This window comes from Anguilla rostrata, chromosome 11 (assembly GCF_018555375.3).
Source record: "Anguilla rostrata isolate EN2019 chromosome 11, ASM1855537v3, whole genome shotgun sequence".
Lineage (NCBI taxonomy): Eukaryota > Metazoa > Chordata > Actinopteri > Anguilliformes > Anguillidae > Anguilla > Anguilla rostrata.
The window spans coordinates 39,859,464-39,874,806 of record NC_057943.1 but is presented as its reverse complement, the minus strand read 5'-3'; the positions used below and the strand labels follow the sequence as shown (position 1 = coordinate 39,874,806).

The window sequence follows — 15,343 nt, the reverse complement described above, 5'->3', positions numbered from 1 at the left end:
GTGCCTCACTCTTATTGGTTGCCTGGTATTTTCTCCCTGATAGGGATCCTTCATCCCTGCTGCCCACTCTCGCCATTTCCGCTGGAGTTCTTCTGCTGCTCTGCTGTGTGGCCGCTGGCGTCGCATGGAAGATCAAACGTGAGTTAATACTTAGTGGAAAGCAGCTGTCTATTTTCAATGTGGAAAGCACCTGTGACTTCTTCCTCTTTTTGGCAGCAGTGCTGTTTTTGACTTCTCTTAGAAGCATGTGTGTGGTGTGTGATGGCCACTCCAATACATTCACTTTGTTGTCTTTCAGCCATTTTGTTACAAATTTGGAAGCATGCTTTGGATCATTCAGTTAGAAGACCCAGTTGCAACTGGGAGAAGGGAACTTAAATAGACAAGACACTGACGAGACACAGCAGGGCACAATGAGCAATCAGGCCACAGGGAGGGAAGGGAAAACGAGACAACCAAAAAGCAATAATTGAACAATTGAAAACAATAATACAATTACACAGGGTACAAGCATGACACAAAACAGAAGTGCCGCCATCTGGCGGCCCAACAAGGAAAGACAGAGACAAAACACAGAACCATGACACCTCACCCTTTTCCCTCCAAACATATGACCATTATGGCCAAACAGTTCAATTTTCGTTTCATCTAACCAGAGAACACTCCTCCAAAATGCTAGGTCTTCATCCTGGTGATCAGCTGCAAATTTCATTCTGGCTTTTTTTATTCTGGTCTTGGAGTAGGGGCTTCTTCCTTTCACAACAGCCATGGTGATGTGGGAGTCTCTTAATGGTGGATGTAGATACATTTGTACCTGATGCTTCCAACTCCTCCACCAGTTCCTTTGTTGTTGTCTTGGGGTTCAGTTGAACCAAAGTTTGTTCAGTCCTGGGAGTTCATTTCTGCCTCCTTCCTGAATGATGCAGTGTCTGTGTGGTCCCAAGGTTTTTATATTTGTATACAATTGTTTGTACAGAAGCTCGTGGTACCTTCAGTTGTTTGGAAATTACTCCTAAGGAGGAACTGGAGTTGTGGAGGTCCACTTTTTTTTCTTTTTTTTTCTGAGGCCTTGGCTGAGTTGCTTGGATTTTTCCATGGTGTCAAGGGAAAAAAGGCAGTGGCTCTAAAGGTAGGGACTTAAATACAGCCACAGGTACCAATTAACTCCCAATTAACTCAATTATGACAATTGACCAATCAGAAGCTTCTAAAAAGTCATTACATCAATTTCTGGAATCTTCCAGACTGTTTAAAGAGACAGTCAACTTGGTGTATGTAAACTTTTGACCCACTGTAATTCTGATATAAGGAATTATAGCTGAAATAAATCAGTCTCTAATCAATTGTTTTAAAATGACCTCTGATGTGAACAAAGTAGATGCCCTAATTTATTTGCCATAAGAAATGTATGGTAAAATGAAATGTGCGGAGTTGTGAAAAACTGAGTCTGAATATCTTTAGCCCAGGTGTATGCAAACTTTTGGCCTCAACTGTAGCTTGTGTGGTAACTTGATTGTCTGGAGGGACACAAAAACGTTTACTGGACATCTGATGATGTCCTTTTCGGGGAGGTATATCTAAATGTTTTAAAATTACTACCCATTTAGAATTTCTTCTTTTATATTGGCTACGCATTTACAGATACTGTCCAGAGCCAAACTTAGTGAACAACACACTTTTCAAAGAGGAAGTGGTTAACCACATCTTGACTAATTTCTCTTCCTCAGAATAAAAACAGCAACTGTCATGTCGGCCTGTTTCTGTAAAGACCCAAGCTCTGAAAATCTTCACAGGCCCTTAAAATGGTACAGAATGGGAGTGGAAATACTGTATATACCGCAGACTCACCACATATTCAACTCTGTTCCTCCTCCCTTCAGTTTTCTTCACCAAAGTAGGCTAAGAAACCTCTTTGGTGACAGGAGTTTCGAGGACTATTTTTCAGCACAGATAAGGCTCGGTATTTACCTATTTTCATCTCAAAAAAAAAAAAAACTGATTTTTAATAAATATAAAGATTTTTACAGGGATTTTGTTTCCACGCATCTAAAAAGTTGCTCCTGTTTGTGTGCGGTTATGTGATTAGTCTCTGCCAAAGTCCAGCTCTCCTTAGTTACTGTTGCTCAATAATTCCGTCAAGTTTTCGCTTTAGAAGGCAAGCTTCCATAGAAAACTCACTGAGAGGACCCGTCAGTTATATTCACTTTTATTATGTATGGAGTTTATCCAATTGAACACAAACTACCCCCATGTTAATCAAGTGACTCCCAGGTACATTACAGTGCACTATCATTTCAAAGATAGTCTTGACAAAACAGCTTTATTTTCCTGAGTAGCCGAGCGGAGGCCACAATTACCACATTCAGCCAATGCTTACTGTACTTACTGTGTTCGACCAGTTGACTCTGCATGTCCATAACTATCTACAGTAAATGCTTCCAGATAATGAAATCAAATAAGTTGTCATGTCATCTTTATTTCTTTCTCTCTGTGCCCCCACCTCCATAGACGTCAGAGTTGTGTAGGCTACTGTTCACCCGATTGTCACGTTAAGTAGGCTAGTAGGCTCATTTTAATGGTGTTTTGTAGTCAAGGTTGCCAGGTGCCGCTTTCATTCTCCTACCATTGAGTCAAAATCCCGTATCTGAAACTGTTTTCACAGATATGTATCTGGCAACAATCTGTAGTTCATGTTAACCTTTATATATGTAACGGGGGAAACTTTCGCCAGCATTCTTCCCGCCGAGTCACTGCCAACTATTAATGACCACTTTTGGAGCCAAGGTTCTCTATCTCATACAGATTTTCACCCTTTTTCAATTTCGGATTAAAAGCACATATATATATATATTTATTTATTATTATTTTTTTAAAATATTCACAGAAAATGATGAACCTGGAGCACACAATATTAATTATAACACTATATCTCATGGTCACTTGGCCACATTAATTAATAATGACAACAAAAACAGAACTTTCAGTGTTCTATATGGAGCTAAGTCTCTGGTGAGACTACATGATCTGTGGTTATATTGTTAGAGAGCTTCCTCAAACAGTACGACTTATAGCTATTTGTACAGAAACAGTATTTGTGGAATTAAGGGGTACCACTGCTGCTTAGTGTGTATAAACCTGCAGTCACATGACTCTGACTCCCATTTTGTTTCAGGTAAAATAAGACCAGCTGTGGAAGACAAAAATGAAAAGGTACTTTGGTCTTTGAATGAGAGTGGTCTTTGGAATTCACAAGTGATGTTTCATCCCCTTTAAAATGTTCATGAATTGTTCATAGGAAATAAAATGTGTGTTATCTTTTCTACTTGCTTTACATTCATTAGCGAGAGTTGTGGTTATGTAGCTTTTATAAAGTCAATATACATTCATAGCCATGACATAAGGAGTCCATAGCTATGATGGTATTCATATGAAACTTTATAAAGGCTTTATGAACCTACAGTAAAGTGTTGCATTATTTCCTCCCCATTGTAGCCCCCAGGAGCGACCTATGCTGAAGTTCTGACCAATGACAGCACACAGGAGCCAAGTGACGTGGTTTACTCCGATGTGAATCTACACCAGTGCTCACAGAGTCCTCCCCGACAGGACCAAGTTGTGTACTCTACTATTAACTATTGAAAGGCCCATTTTTAGACATTTTAGACAAAAACTGCCAGACAGCCACTCCACACTCACCGGAATTGCCTCATGCTGAGACTTTATTTAAAATAAACAAATTTTTAAAAATGTAATGTAATTTTGTTTCTTATTCAAACCTGGGTCAAATTTTATATGGCGACCTGCTAACATTCGAAAACAGTTGTTCAGTTGTTCCCTGAGAATTTTTACCAAAATGTGTACCTCATCAAAACGTGTAATTACATAAGCCTTATAATTATATGAAAATGTCATTATATGGAAATTCGAATTATATGAAAATAAGATTCATTTTCTTCTGAATGTTTTTGCAAAAAAAGATGTTGCTTTTTAAATTGTCAATGGTCTGTAGGAGTTTCACTACTGGCTGAACAATGAAAGTATTTGACCCTGGTGTGTTTGCTGTGAGAGTACTGCATTATAAATATCTATAGCCCTTTCTATGTAAAAACAGTTTGAGTAATGTAATACCATTTCAGCTTAACATGCAAGAAAATGACTGCAACAGAGCAATGAACTTCCAAATTAGTTTTACATGCAAACCAATTGCTGTAACATTGCGAGAATGTAAATCTGACACCTGAGTTCCATCCATCCATCATCTGGGGGGCGCTGGAGCCTATCCCAGGATGCGTTGGGCGAGACACAGGAATACACCCTGGACAGTTTGCAGGTTCACCGCATGGCAAACTGTGTTGCAATTTAATGGAATTCAGAAATAAGGAATATCCTAGTAATTTGGTAGTTTGCACGATTTTCACTGTTACTTGGTTTTGAATACAGCCATTTAACAGGAGTTCTTCATATTTGGAGCGATGTGTAGCATGGAGTGTAGCACAGTGGGTAAGGAACTGGACTTGTAACAGAAAACTTGCAGGTTCGATTCCCGGGTAGGACACTGCCGTTGTACCCTTAAGCAAAGTACTTAACCGAAATTGCTTCAGTATATATCCAGCTGTATAAATGGATACAATGTAAAATGCTATATAAAAGTTGTGTAATTCGCTCTGGATAAGAGAGTCTGCTAAATGCCTGTAATGTAATAATGTAATTTGGTTTGGTACATTGACAAAACGGGTGTAAATGTGATGGTTCTGTGTTTCTGTCTCTGTTTTTCCTTGTTGGGCCGCCAGATGGCGGCACTTCAGTTCGTTCTCCCTCCCTGTGTGAATTGTATTATTGGTTTTAATTATTCTGTCATTGTTCCCACCTATGTCTTGTTATGCCCTCCTTTTTCTGGTTTGATTGTTCTTTGAGTTCACCTGTGTCTTGTTACCCTTGTCTATTTAAGTTCTTTGTCTCCCTGACTCGGGTGCTGGTTCCTTGTGTTTCTGCCTGCGTTCCTGCCTGCATTCCTGCCTGCGTTCCTGCCTGTGTTCCACCAACCTGTATTCTGTCCTGCCCGTGTTCTGCCCTGCCGGTGTTCTGTTCTGTTTTTTTAAGTATCTTTTTGTGTTTATGGTTTTGCCCCTCGTGGCCTTTTGTTTGTTCCCTGTTTGTTATTAAGTAAAGTCTTTGTTTGAATTTTCCTTTTGGAGTCTCCCGTGTTTCTTTTACTCTGAGCCTGGGTCCAACCCCCCGAATCCCTGACAGTAAATTAGAATATAAAACCCCCTCAGAGGTGGGCTGCTTTTAACTTACAAAACATTACAGTCGCATGAAGGATTGGAAATAACCATTTCCTCAATGTCCAAATTCCTTTTTTAAGAAAACAGAAATCACAGGCTTTGTATTTATGAATGTGAGTTCAAAAATACAACAATAACATTTCTTCAAGTGTATACGATCGGCTTCCTGTCGACTTTTGGACACCGTATCTAGGGGATCAGATACTTTATTTTACATACTTTAACCTTTTAGACAGATGAGTAACTTGTAAGACTTATCTTCTTTCACGCGGCTGTTTTTTGATAAAAATTCTCGGGTATGAAAGGTGTTTTCAATTTCACAGTCATGGTCCAGCCCTTTAAATTTTGAGCATTAAGAAAACTTCTTGGTGAACAGCAAGAGGAAATATCATCACATGATCAGTTAAAAATAGTAAATAATAATAAAGCTTTAGAAAATGGGAGAAATGTCACACAGGAAGCTAATTGAGGAAGTCCACTGTTGTGCCTGTACAGTGCTGTGACACAGAGTACTGAGTACCGTTTCTGCCTGTAGTTTTCTGACTATGGACCTCGCTATCTTTATTCTGCTTCTCTTGTTAGGTAATTTAACCGCTAATTTCACAAATACCTGGAGCGACGGAACAGAAAGTAAAACATTAATTTCCCATGTGCCTTTTTCCCACAGGTTGTCACTTAGCAAGGGGACAGGACAGAGTAGACGCATCAGGAACGGTTTTGCTGCGATTGCCTTTTAATCCGTATTTCAATAATTCTGAAAAGTTCTGCTGCAAATTTTACCAAGGTGTTTGTCTTCCGTTTGTGGACAACAGAGGATATGCCGGTGACATCTATAAGGGAAGAATATCTCTAATCGAATACAGTGGATGTGACAATCTGGAATTTACAAAAGTCAGACGGTGGACTGTACCGATGTGCCATAACTGATTCACCCTATCACGTTTACGAGGACTTCATAGTTGTAATACCAGGTAAGGCCCGTATCGCTGAACAGTCTATGCTCATTATCTCAATGCCCATTCAAAGTGCTGTTGTCTCAGAAAAGTTTTTTACAGGAGCCAATCACACCGTTTCTGCTGTGATTCGGTTTCCTGGGTCTTTCATTATTATGAGAGTTATCTACTGAAAAAATACTACTCGGGATTCATGTCCAAAATTGACAGGGTACATAAAATATGTCTTAAAAATGTGTTCAAATTTATATATTTTCTTTTCAAATGTTTGAGAAAACAATGTCAACCTTAACCTGCATTGCTTCAGTATATATCCAGCTGAATGTAAAAAAAAAAAAGTTGTGTAAGTCGCTCTGGATAAGAGCATCTTGTCACGAATGCGTGGGGGGTTCGGACCCAAATGCAGAGGGGGAAAAAACACAACTCCAAAAAGGGTAGGAACAAAAGACTTTACTAAATAAAAAGGGAACAAGGGAACAAAGGGCCTCGCAGGGCAACTCTTCAAACACAAAGGAAACTTCAAAATACAAAACACAGAAAATCCAAAAACCAAAAGTGCGTGGAACAGAACATGGCAGGAACACATAGGGCAGGAACGTGATCAGAGCTTACACACAAACACAACCAGACATAACCAACAACACCAACAAACCAACAAGTATCCAGCACCTGAGTCCAGGAGACGGGAACTTAAATAGACATACACTGACGAGACACAGGAGGGCACCATTAACAATCAGGCCACGGAAGGGGAAGGGAAAACGAGACAGCCAGAAAACAATGATTGGACAATTGGAAACAATCATACAATTAAACAGGGGGAGCAGGACACAGAACAGAAGTGCCGCCATCTGGCGGCCCAACAAGGAAAACACAGACAGGAACACAGAACTATGACACATCTGCTAAATGCCTGTAAAGTAATGCAATGTAATTAGCAGTGGTAGAAGAAGGACAGTCCAGATAAAGAAAAGCTGTTTGTTGTTTTTGATTGAAATAAATCAATAGGGCTTGCTTTGATTTTATTGTTTGTTGCTTTGAATATAATTGACAAATTATGTTGGCAATAAGGTTTATGTATGAACTCTTCCTTTTTCCCAAATAGTTTAGTTTCAGATACCAGGTGTCCACACTTTCAGCAGTTAGAAACCCACTGATTTCACTTACTGTATCATTCTGCAATAGGCCTATATTCATTTAAAATGTAAGGTCTTTCTAAATTTTACTCCTGAACATTGAATTTGAAATGACGCAATGAATATTAAGTTAAAGTGCAGACTCAACTTTGATATGAGGGTATTTGCATCCATATTGGGTGCTCCCTGTTTGAATTACAGCCCTTTTTATCCATAGTTCCCCCCATTTAGATGACCAAAAGAAATTGCACAGTTGTTTCTTAGCCAGTTGTGTTTTGTTGCATCATAAGTTAACACAAGCTACAAAATCTAAGAAAAGGTCTAGAGTTGATTCTAGGTGTGGCATCTGTATTTGGAGTCTGTTGGTGTTGTCTCTCAACATGAGCACTAAGGAAATGTCAATACCAGTGTAGTCACCTTTAGGCTGAAAAATCTAAATGAATCAACAGAAGATACCTCCAAAACAGTGGATGTGTCAAAAACATCTTTTCAACTGTCAAACAGATCAAGAACACTCATACACTACTATAAAGAGAAGACTACACTTGCATAACCTCACCCCAAGTGTTCACCCCAAGATGAAAAGCATCAGTAAGCCTCAAGAACAGAACAGAGCTTAGAGTTTGCATTAAAAGTACTTAATATTTATAGATGAGATGAGTACTAACCTGTATGAAAAGAAAAGGAAGAAAAGGAAGGAAGAGACCCAAAGCATCCCACCTCATCTGTGAAACATGCTGGAGGTAGTGCTATGGCTTGGGCGTGTGTGGCTGCTAGTGGAACTGACTCACTTGTATTTACTGATGATGTGACTTCTGAATTGCACATACACATCTTATCTGCCCAGGTCCAGCCGAATGCCACAAAATTAATTGGATGCCACTTCACCTTGCAGTCAATGAGCCCAAAACCACTGCTCAAGCAACCAAGCAGTTTTTTCAGGGCCAGAGTAATGTTGACGCTAAAAATGACCCTGAATCACTGACATTGTTTCACTGCGAGACAAGCCGACAATCCCCAAAAAAACGGACGAAAGTGGTGCAAACAGGCCTGGCAGAGCATCACCAGGAAGATCCAGATTGGTGATGTCTTGGCTTGCACAACCCCTAAAAGGGGGGACTACTCATAAAAGGCTGTAATTCTTCACAGATCACCCAATATGGATGTAAATGCCTTCAAAGTGGACTGAGGTCTGCACATTAACCTCATTTCACTGATTAATTTCCAATCCAATGTGGTGGAGTACAGAGCCAAAACAACAGAAATATCGTATCACTATCCAAATACTTATGGACTGCACTGTATCACATGATGATTAATAGTCCTGAAATGTGAATATGGGATATTAATTATTCATGGCCAGCATTTTGCTTTTTCACCTTTGTCTCCACCATTTGAAATGGGCAGTCATATTTTGACCAGCACTCATTGCTGAAACTGCTGCTGTCAATTCTCATACATCTCACTGCATACTTGTCTGCACGATTACTGTATAATGTTGAGTGCTGACAAGTATGCGCCCTCCTCCAAAGCATGCAGTGCCTTATCACAGCACAGTTCACAAGTCGGGCTCACACAGACAGCGGGACACCGAGGGGAAACAGGCAGGCTTGCAGGTGCCTGATCCCTCCCTTTCTAGGGTGACACTACACCCAGTTATGTCTTCCTGTGGAGCTGCCAGCCTCAGTCAACATGCCCATCCGTGTGCTAGAACAGTGCCTTTACAGGATCAGCCACCTCAGGGTGATTCACTTCCATTCACTTCAATTTCATTTGTGGAGCGCTTTTTACAGAGAGCTGTCACAAAGACACTTTACAGAGAAACAAGGCAAGAGACAGAGCAAAAAGAGCAAGCAGAGCAAACACCAGACCTGAACCCCCCAAATAGCTGTACATGAGGTAGAAAACTCCCAATGGGGAGAAAACCCTCAAAAGGTGATGAGAAAGAACTCCCGAATGGGAAGAAATCTCGAGAGTAACCCGGCTATAGAGGGGGAGCCTATACTCCACTGGCCAGCCTGGTGTAAAGTAGCAGTAGAATGTAATGCAGCAGAAATGCTACAGGAACTATCAGATTTTGTCAGGATAGAGATATCTGAGATTAAAGTTACTAACACAGCATTGCAGTTTTTTTTTTTATTTACCTTTTTGCATCTCCAGCACATGTGGTCTACATAGTCAGGTGTGCAAACCATCATTCTTATAATACAACACTTCAAAACATGTAATAAACATTTGCATTGAAGCTGGAGATTGCATGTATTTTTCATTTTCCCTCATTACATAAAAAAGAAATATGAATATTTCATTTGCAATTTCAAAATTGCTGCGCTTTTAACTTTGCAGAGTAGGTTTTTCAAATGTTTTTTTTCAAGAACTCCATTGCTTTCAATTACCAGTAATGATTGTTACATCGTTCAGTTATGATCATTCTAATCACATATATGTGATCTTACACCTTATAGGGTTAAGGCACATGCAGCAATGGTCCAAACAGTATCTGAAATACCCCCATTCTCGCTTACAGGACCAAAACCTGGCCCTGACCCCGTTCCTCCTACCCGTGCTGCAACTGACCCCACCCCCACCGAGAAGACCACTCCCCGGACCACAACCACTACTACACCTGCTCCTGTGGACCCCTCTCTGGATGCTTGCTGCGTGGACAAATTTGACACCATCATTCTGATCCAGCAGGAGCTGCACTTGTTCAAGGACGGGTAAGCTAGCAGCGAGAAAGGAGAACAGAAAGGGCTCTGCATCGTACCAACACACTTGAGTGATCTGTACCCCACGAATAGGAGCCTGCCATTTCACAATTTGGCATGGGAAGGTCTTCGTAAGGCCATTGGTATAACTAAGGAAGGACTGTTGCAGGTGGAATTATTGTTTTAAGTTTGTCATAAGTCACTGTTAGTGAGCATTTGCCACCATGTACACAGATATCCCTCTTAACCAGTCTAGTTTATAGACCCTGAGCCTCTGAAATTGCTTTAAAATGTCAAAGCTTGACAACCTGCAGCAGAGATTTTAGAATTAGAACTTCTGGGCCAATGTTTCCTAGACTGGCCCAAAAGCAATAATATCAGAAACTGTTTTTAGCCTCTTGTTCAACACCTATAATGTCCCCTATGATCCAAATCTAAAATAGTCTGAAATCTGTTCTGGTCTGGAGTCCAGGGGTGAAGCACTGTGTGTGAACTAAGGTGTTAAATGGCTCTTGGAAAAACTTTTGATTGAGAGGTTGATTGATTGAATTATTAGAGAAGAAGATGGATGATGGGTGTTTCCCAGCGCTGGTGATGGTAATCTTCTCTAACATTGGGCTGTCGCCTCATCCTGTGCAGCCAGTACTGGAAGGTGTCGCAGAAGAAAGGGATCAAGGGTCCTTACCGCACCTCCGAGACTTGGCCTGCCCTCCCCTCCATCATCGACTCTGCCTTCGAGGATCTGCTCACTAAGAAACTCTACTTCTTCTCAGGTACGAATGTCTCCACGGCAACAGCGCCGCATCCTGCCCTTTGACCTCTGCTGTGTTTCAGAACATTTAATTCTGACTGAAGTCATCAGCTGAGGGGATTATTATCTTCTTGTACATCACATAAGCAAGAAGTAATAGTCAAAAACATAATGCCAACCGGACCTGGTTCAATTACTTTTTTTGAAATACTTTAATAACCCTTTAGACACCAGCTAAACTCTAGCAGATTGTGGACAGTTTATACAGAACATCTATTTTCACCAACATTCAGAAACAAAATCTTTTCATATTGCTTAATGTTTTAATTAATAGCACGTTTCACTGAGAATTCTCATGGATCTGCAGGAGTGTTTTCAATTTTACCAGCATGTAAAGAGTTATAAAAAATCATATTGGACACAGGTCTGCTAAGGACACAGTGCAACAGCACACCCTTCACACAGACATGGGGTGATTGTGTTGGGTAACTCTTTACAATAAGGTCTCATGAATTGGCATTAACTAACGTAGCAGTTAACATGAATTCATGATGTACAAATACATTACCAAAGCAGTGCAGAATACATTTTCAGCAGTTTGTACTCTTTGTACAACTGCGTTAGTTAATGCCAGTGTGAGCTTACTGTAACGTGTTACCGAGCGCTATCCTGGGGAGAGTGCCTGCTTGTGTGCGGTTTAGGCTGACTCTGCTTCCCCCTGCAGGGCGCCGGGTGAGGGTGTACACCGGGAGCAGCATGCTGGAGCCCCACAGCCTGGAGAAGCTGGGCCTGCCTGGCAGCCTGGAGCGTGTGGAGGGAGCCCTGGAGAGGGGCAAGGGCAAGGCCCTGCTCTTCAGCGGGGAGAAATACTGGAGGTGAGGAGCCACAGAGCGGCAGCACTGCTAAGGCTTACTATTGACCAGATCTGGGTCAAAAAGGTTTTTATTTTGGATTCAAATACTTTTCTATACTTTACTTATCTTGTCTGGTGCATTGGAACCAATGAAATACTCTCAAAAAGTGCAAACCTCACCTTCTGGTCATATTGGTAGACTCAATTACCCAAGGCATGATCAGTAGAGCACAGAAAAGTATTTGAATCAAAAACAAATACGTATTTGACCCAGGTCTGCTACTGACACAGTCTGAGTGCAGCATTACCTGGACACTGCTAAAGTATACTACTGACACAGTATGAGTGCAGCGTTCTGTGGATGCAGTGCTGCTAAGGTTTACTACTGACACAGTCTGAGTGCAGTATTCTCTGGGCACTGCTAAGATTTACTACTGACACAGTCTGAGTGCAGCGTTCTCTGGGCACTGTGCTGCTATGGTTTACTACTGACACAGTCTGAGTGCAGCATTCTCTGGGCACTGTGGTGCTAAGGTTTACTACTGACACAGTCTGAGTGCTGCGTTCTCTTTGCACTGCTAAAGTTTACTACTGACACAGTCTGAGTGCTGCGTACTCTGGGCACTGCGAAGGTTTACTACTGACACAGTCTGAGTGCAGTGTTCTCTGGGCACTGTGGTGCTAAGGTTTACTACTGACACAGTCTGAGTGCTGCGTTCTCTAAATGCTTATGTGGAGTGGGATCCATTGAAGTGTATGGGTCCCTTTCTAGCCTCATTAAAATCAGTTAGCCTACATTCCTTTCCACAGCAGCACACATTGTTGAGTTTCACAGTGAGCAGTGGCAAGGCTCAATCCGCGTGACTTTGGAACAGAAGAATGGCGTCTTTACACAGGGTCTCCACAGGGAAAGCTTGTGTAAAATCCTTTGATAGTGTATGATTACACACAGGGGAACCGTTATCAGCTCCCGGTGTGCTGGGTGGTCTGGGACTGCATACAGTTGGATGGATTGAATGAAAGTCCCATTTTAGACAAACTAAATCAATCAACCAAAAAAAATAAAAAATCTTTAATTAACTAACCAAAATAATGACGAGAGCTGGAACAGACAGAGCTTTTGTGTAATACTGCAGGACCTGTATGTGTCTTATCTCTGCAACCTGTTCTCAATCGTTGTCACGCACTGCCATCTACAGGCTGGACGTAAAAACGCAGACCATCGACGAGGGCTACCCGCGCGATGTAGACCAGGACTTTGGAGATGTACCCATCGATGCTCATGATGTCTTCCTGTACAAAGGTGAGTATTCAAGTCCACAATTGAATTATAGGAGCAGAAAACTATTCACCATCACCTACGCTGTGGTAAAATTCCAGCAGATTACTGATGATAATCATAAACATCTGTTTTCACCAATATTCAGAAACAAAAATCTTCTATTGCATATGGCTCAGTTTGTAACATTTTATGTTTAAAATTCTGTGGGATCTGCAGAAATATTAACCCATTTAATGCCATTTGCGTTAACTTTCAAGTGACTTCTTTGACACCTGGCAGATATGGTGCACATAATGTGTACACAGAAAAGGTCATAGATTATAGAGGGAGAGTATGGGTAATTAGTGTACGATTAACCATTTAATGGTCTGCTGTGTGTCTCTGCAGGACACACCTACTTCTGCCGCGAAGGTTTCTATTGGAGGATGAACTCCCAAAAGCAGGTGGACCAGGTTGGCTACATCAAGTATGACGTTCTGAAGTGTTCTGTCCCCTCCCGCCGCCATTGGTGAGGACGACTCCCCCCTTTGCAGATCTCTTCAGAATAATTAACTGGCGTTGAGCATTTTGTTACCCCTGTGGGACTTAACTGTGTCGTATCAGCTGAAAAGCCTGACGAGACAGTTTGAGAATGACACGTTGCATCTGCAATTCCTGAGGTTTGAAACATCGTCTTCGATGATATGAAATGGGAATATTTGGCCTCATGCTCAAAACTATTTCAGAACAGTAGTAACCAACCCTGCGTCCTGTAGGTTTTCACTCCCACTCTAGCAAAGCACACCTCTTTCAACAGCTAGAGGTCTTGTTCAGCTGCTTATCAGTAGTGTGCCAAATTAGGGTTGGAATGAAAACCTGTTTGATCTCCAGAAACAGGGTTGGTTACCAATGTTTCAGAACATAGCACTTGAAATAAAATAGTTTTTTGTCTGTTCTTTTAAAGTCAAGATTTTGTTCTGTGTCACTTTGAAAGGTACAGTGACACATTACCACATACGTATGTTTTGCACAATTATATATCACTGTGATTTAACAGTGGACATTGCCTGTCACAACCATCAGGCTCTCTGGTTGGTCACAAAAACAATGCACCATAATATGTGAATGAACTTTTTTCTCACATACTACCACATGTCTGATTCATGGCAATATTAAGTATTTCCAAATTTATACATGTGACCAAATATGTGTTTTTGGATGAAACACAAAGACCAAAGAGCAAAAATAATTCAAATCTGTGAATAACAATTTTGCAATAATGTTGCAAATTATTCATCTGACTATCATTGACATTTTCACTAGTGGTGAGAAAGTTAAATCATCAATTCTTACAAATATGTACCTACATGTTGTTTAATAATTCTTATTGTTTGTACTGAAATTAAAGTTTCTAATTCAGCAGACCGAATTCTCAGTCTGTTTCTACTGCTTTTAACCTGTTTGCCTGGAGCAAACTCTAAGTCATTTGTGTCTGCTTTGAAAGCCTTGATTATTTAAATTGTTTATTTTATTTTATTTGAGTCTTATCATAAGCATTTTTTCTTGTTATGCTCATGAAAACTGCCTCAATGGACTGGAAGGCATATTAGAATCTCAGTCCAATATTAAGTTATTTTATAGCTCAAGGGAAATGTTGTCACTTTGTAGAACTGCAAGTTCAATAAACAAGCCATTTAAATACCTACTGTGTCTGCTGTGATTATATCTACTTTTCTGGCCGGCTCGAAGGGTCCAAACAAAGTCCAAATACACCAAAACCAGACAGAAACTGATCTAAAAACACAAACTCGGACATTTATTATTCTAAAACACAAACTAAAACAAACAAAAACCCACAAAGTTCACAAAATAAGAGTCTTCACAAAAACCTACCAAACACAAACCACACAAAAGAAACCCCAAAGAAGATCTCCCCAGCCTCATACTGCAGGGCTTATATTGGGCCACAGGCAGGTGGAGGCAATCAAGCAATTAAGCAATTAGGTATTACCTCCACCTGCACTACCCAGGCAAGCAGAGGCTGGGGACATAACACTACCTTTAATTATGAATAAAAATGAAAAACAGGAAATGCATAATTATTATGAATGATTATTGATAATAAACAAACCATAGCACCACTACAACAGCAATATAAAGTCATTTAATAGTGTGCTGTCGTGCCATTCATGTGTCAGTACAGTCTGTATGCTTGTCATAAGTCTATCAGAGTCTGGAATTCTGCAATGACATCCTTTCCAAGAAAAGTCAAGAAACTCACAGTTAGTTGGTGGAACTGGAGAAAGCTATATCAGGTGCCATTGCAGAAATATGTACTGTAAATATTAAATAGGTTCAGTCATGTGACTGAGAAAGCCATATGGGGTAATATCATG

The 15,343-nt window shown here is 40.7% G+C and overlaps 2 protein-coding genes across 7 annotated transcripts in view; both read left to right on the top strand.

Moving 5' to 3' along the window:
• The window catches only part of mmp9 (matrix metallopeptidase 9), a 21,639-nt gene extending 6,991 nt beyond the window's left edge, over positions 1–14,648 (top strand). For both annotated transcript variants that reach the window (XM_064300041.1, XM_064300039.1), the window contains 5 exons: positions 9,902–10,094; positions 10,722–10,855; positions 11,558–11,708; positions 12,886–12,989; positions 13,356–14,648. In XM_064300041.1, coding sequence (XP_064156111.1) covers positions 9,902–10,094; positions 10,722–10,855; positions 11,558–11,708; positions 12,886–12,989; positions 13,356–13,480 — 707 coding nt within the window. In that variant the 3' untranslated portion in view covers positions 13,481–14,648. The remainder of the gene's footprint in view (positions 1–9,901; positions 10,095–10,721; positions 10,856–11,557; positions 11,709–12,885; positions 12,990–13,355) is intronic.
• LOC135234927 (matrix metalloproteinase-9-like) overlaps positions 1–15,343 on the top strand; it is a 91,929-nt gene that overhangs the window by 27,997 nt on the left and 48,589 nt on the right. The window contains exons 10-11 of one of the 5 annotated variants that reach the window (XM_064300047.1): positions 44–138; positions 3,173–5,186. The exons of 2 other annotated variants lie outside the window; for them this stretch is intronic. In XM_064300047.1, coding sequence (XP_064156117.1) covers positions 44–138; positions 3,173–3,273 — 196 coding nt within the window. In that variant the 3' untranslated portion in view covers positions 3,274–5,186. Of the gene's footprint in view, positions 1–43; positions 139–3,172; positions 5,187–15,343 lie in introns of those variants that run through there. 2 more of the 5 variants (XM_064300049.1, XM_064300048.1) reach the window with 2 other exon arrangements.